Raw genomic sequence first — 3,886 nt, 5'->3', positions numbered from 1 at the left:
CCTATTGTCTACTTCCGAATAATTTTCCTGTTGCTATGTGACCAATGTTTCCTTCTAATAAGCTTCCTGCAGTTCTCATCTCGACTAGTAGTAATGAATGTAGTTTTAAACTGTACTACTATGAGAAGAACCGAGGATAAGACGCCTCTAATAATGTGAAAGTGAATTATCATTGCAAGTCTGCAGTCAGTCCTCAACGAGCTAAGTGTACTCACCCTTTTATCTCAAGATTGTAAAGTTATTATTTTAATTTATTTATTTGCTTGACTTAATTTAGTCTTTTGAACGTTTCTTCTAACACGTGACAACTGTCTTGTTAGTGATTACTGTAAGTAATTAAGATGATCGAGTTCCATGGTTCAGTTTGTTTTATAGAATGAACCTTTTTACCTTAGGCCAAGCATGATATAGTAGTTAACGTGCTGGATTGGATAACCGAGGATCTACGGTTCACGTCCTGTTGCCACAAAGAAAAAATGCCTTTCACACTTTGAGGTTGTAAATGCGTTATAAGACTGATGGCCAAATCCCACTATTCGATTAGAGTATCCCAAAAGTTGGCGATAGGTGCTGCTCATAAGGTGCCTTCCCTCTAGTCAGTCAGTTCAACCTTAGGGACGTCTAAAGCAGCTAATTTTTATTTAGCTAGGTGAGAATATCTGAACTAAACAAACAACTCCCTACTTTCTATACTCGAATAATTAGAAGCACCAGAATTTATTCCGTTTTGTTGAACATTAAAAATAAGTTATAACTAAATCAATGATGAACCGCGTCACTCTATACTATTAAAATTATAGTGCTAAAAATTATACTGATAACAAACAGTTTATTAGTAAACCAACTACAGGGACTTTATCTGGTATTAAAGCAACTTAAATGTCCAAGAAATAAGGTAAAATAGACTCACTTTACAAATTGGAACATTCAAACTTACATTGGCTTGGATTTATAAACGCATCGAAAACATCCCAAAAGGAGTATAACTGACCAATCTAGATTATATTTCAATAACTTTATTATTTGATGAAGCAAGTTACTTTTAAACCACCTGAGAAAGAGAACGTAAAGGTAATTTACCATAGAAGTTAAGATCCAATGGTTGACCCATAGAGACAGAACACTAAGTATTCAAGTTGGTACAGTTGCTGTTTGCAATTTACGAAATGAAGACGTAAAGATTTCACAGTTAAGAAAATCTACATGTCTATTTCACCATTAGATCGCTTCTACAAAGGATACTCCTGAGTAACTTCAAGATAGAAATCTCCTCATTGAGAAGTGTGAGATTATCTTCTGAATTTGATCCTTGTGACTTAATAGCGCAAATAACAAAGTTGAATCAGAAAACCAGTCGCAGTATTGTGGGGCCATTTGAGTTAACTCTTTATTTCTATTACTTTCAGTTCGTGATTTCTGTATTATATTGTGACACAGCTGTATATGGTTTGTTTAAACTTTCTCCTTCAACAGCCAGGATGTCTGCAAGCGTAGAATTAATAATAGGAAAATTTATTTTGCAGAAGAGATGTGGTTTTTCAATCAAATTCTTTCTTTTTTCCAGTTCCATCTGGAGAACCAGTAATAACAGATAGTCAAGGCCAAAAACTCAAAGGTTTGATTGGACCGGTTAACGAAGGGGACTCTTTAGAACTAACTTGTCAAGTTGCAGGAGGTAAGGAAAGTATTCTTTACTTTTTATAAAAACATTTCCTAGCGAAACGACTTTTACGGCTAAGTGTTACACGATATTTTCTAGTTTTAATAATAGAATAAAAATGTAATATAAAACAAATTTGCGAACATTGGTTAAAAAATTCACGACCAACTGGAACTGAAGTGTCAACACTCATCAACCTAGCTTGGTCGATGACAAAAAACATTAACCAAAGAAGATTTCTATTTCTTAATATGTTGGAGATAGCTTAGAATAATAGTTATATTTACGTATACACCTTCCAACCCTGTCACAAACAAAAACGTATTGGAGGCCATCTAGTTTCCAGCTCTCTATTAGGACTAATACAACTAGTTCGGAACTAACATCCGTCAAAAGAAGTCGTCTCACGGGGACTTCTCAATGGATACCCTCCCTGAATCTGCATCCTTTGATCTCCCCTCATCGATAATCTTGTAGAAACAAGATTACTATTACAGTTATTAACACGATATTAGTTTCTGTATTATCGTTAGAACCAGAACTATAGTTTCATTTCAATAACAACAATGATATACAGAAGATTTTTAAATACATAAAATTGATATTTTCAGTTTCAGTATTTACATAGCTTAATTCAAGAACATTCCTGCATCCTAATATCTCAGTCGTAGGGATTGTCAACCTAAAAACTGGTTTTTGACACCTGTGTAGCTTTGTGTTTGATAACAAACAAACAATGAATATTCATATACTAGTTTAACTCACAATCTGTATAGAGGATTGTTTCATTATTAAAATAAAACATTAAACTCCAGATATATATCGTATGCATCATACTTATATCCATTCACCATTCTAATTTATAATCCACGTAATTCTCAAAAAGGACTGTTTTGTGTCACTTGATACGTAAAATGTTTAAACTCTAAATATTATCGCCTGAAACAAATATGCACTAAAAATAATGTAATATGTCCTAACTGCAAATAAACAGTAAAGCTGTATTAAATTTATCATACCATATCTAACCCAGTTTTCATTTTTAGTACATAAAATTAATACTTAATTTATGTAATTTACGCACAATAATTTAATTCACAATCTACGTAGACCTAAGAAGGACTGCTTCGTGTGGCTTTATGCGTAAAATGTTCATGTAAATGTAGATGTTATCGTCTAAATCATATAAACTGAAAGGAATATAATATGTCCAAACAGAAAATAGACACTGCAACAGAATTCATGTTAGATATAACCCTGTTTTCATTCTCACGTCTGATTTTACCTATAATTTATTAATCTCTATATGAACATTTTTCTCCAACTAAATATAATATTATACTTTCACAAACGGTTTTCTAAATCCGTGACTTACCGTAGATAAAATCCATTCACATGTAAACCTTTCAGATTTTCTTATAGAAACTAGGGGAAATAAATACCAACAATTACCACCTTATGTTTTGCCATAACATAGATAGCATTTTACAACTTTCTGTGATTTTCTATAGAACATTCACTTTGAACTACGAAACACTAGATCGCTGAAAATAATGATAAATGTAACTTTTTTGACATAAGAAATTCAAGCCATGCATCTCAAAGTGACAAACTTCGCAATTTTACGGTGGAACCTATTTGTTATAAAATAAAACATTCATAAAACAAACTTCAAATATGTATGTATTCAAAATATCTGCGATAAATATTATAACAAACAAAAACTAATACTGATTCGTTTCACTCACAGAACATACTGGAAAATGTAGTCTTGGAACTACAATTCTGACTAACAGAATGTAGCAGGTTAAGTTGAAACAAGAACGCAGACTAACATGAAGTAACTAACCGCCCTCTGGCACCCCGCTAGGAAGTATTATGTCACGTGACGTCCCGGTCTCAATGCATACCCTCACACCCTTTGATCTCATCTCACCGACGACCCCACCCCTTCCTTGAGAACGGCTCCTTTTGAAGGTAGTTTAACTCCCCAGCTACTTACTTTACAGCCCAATAGGGCAACTTCCGACTGTTCATTGTAGAGGATTTACTTTACTCATGGATATAGGTCATCGCTGCAGTTTACAGCAGGATAAAGTATGATATTTCTTTTGGAGTACGACATATACCTTTTATATCACAGCTTCATTGGCAAAATATCAATCTTCTCCCCAACAAGATGAAGGATATGTTTGTTTGAATTTCGCGCAAAGCTACACGAGGGCT

The 3,886-nt window shown here is 33.6% G+C and overlaps 1 protein-coding gene across 5 annotated transcripts in view; it reads left to right on the top strand.

Moving 5' to 3' along the window:
- LOC106473320 (hemicentin-1-like) overlaps positions 1-3,886 on the top strand; it is a 196,928-nt gene that overhangs the window by 168,521 nt on the left and 24,521 nt on the right. For all 5 annotated transcript variants that reach the window (XM_022402770.1, XM_022402779.1, XM_022402773.1 and 2 more), the window contains exon 3: positions 1,565-1,675. In XM_022402770.1, coding sequence (XP_022258478.1) covers positions 1,565-1,675 — 111 coding nt within the window. The remainder of the gene's footprint in view (positions 1-1,564; positions 1,676-3,886) is intronic.

This window comes from Limulus polyphemus, unplaced genomic scaffold (genome assembly GCF_000517525.1).
Source record: "Limulus polyphemus unplaced genomic scaffold, Limulus_polyphemus-2.1.2 Scaffold128, whole genome shotgun sequence".
NCBI classification, from domain to species: domain Eukaryota; kingdom Metazoa; phylum Arthropoda; class Merostomata; order Xiphosura; family Limulidae; genus Limulus; species Limulus polyphemus.
The sequence above is the reverse complement of the archived record's forward strand: the minus strand, read 5'-3'. Positions and strand labels throughout refer to the sequence as shown.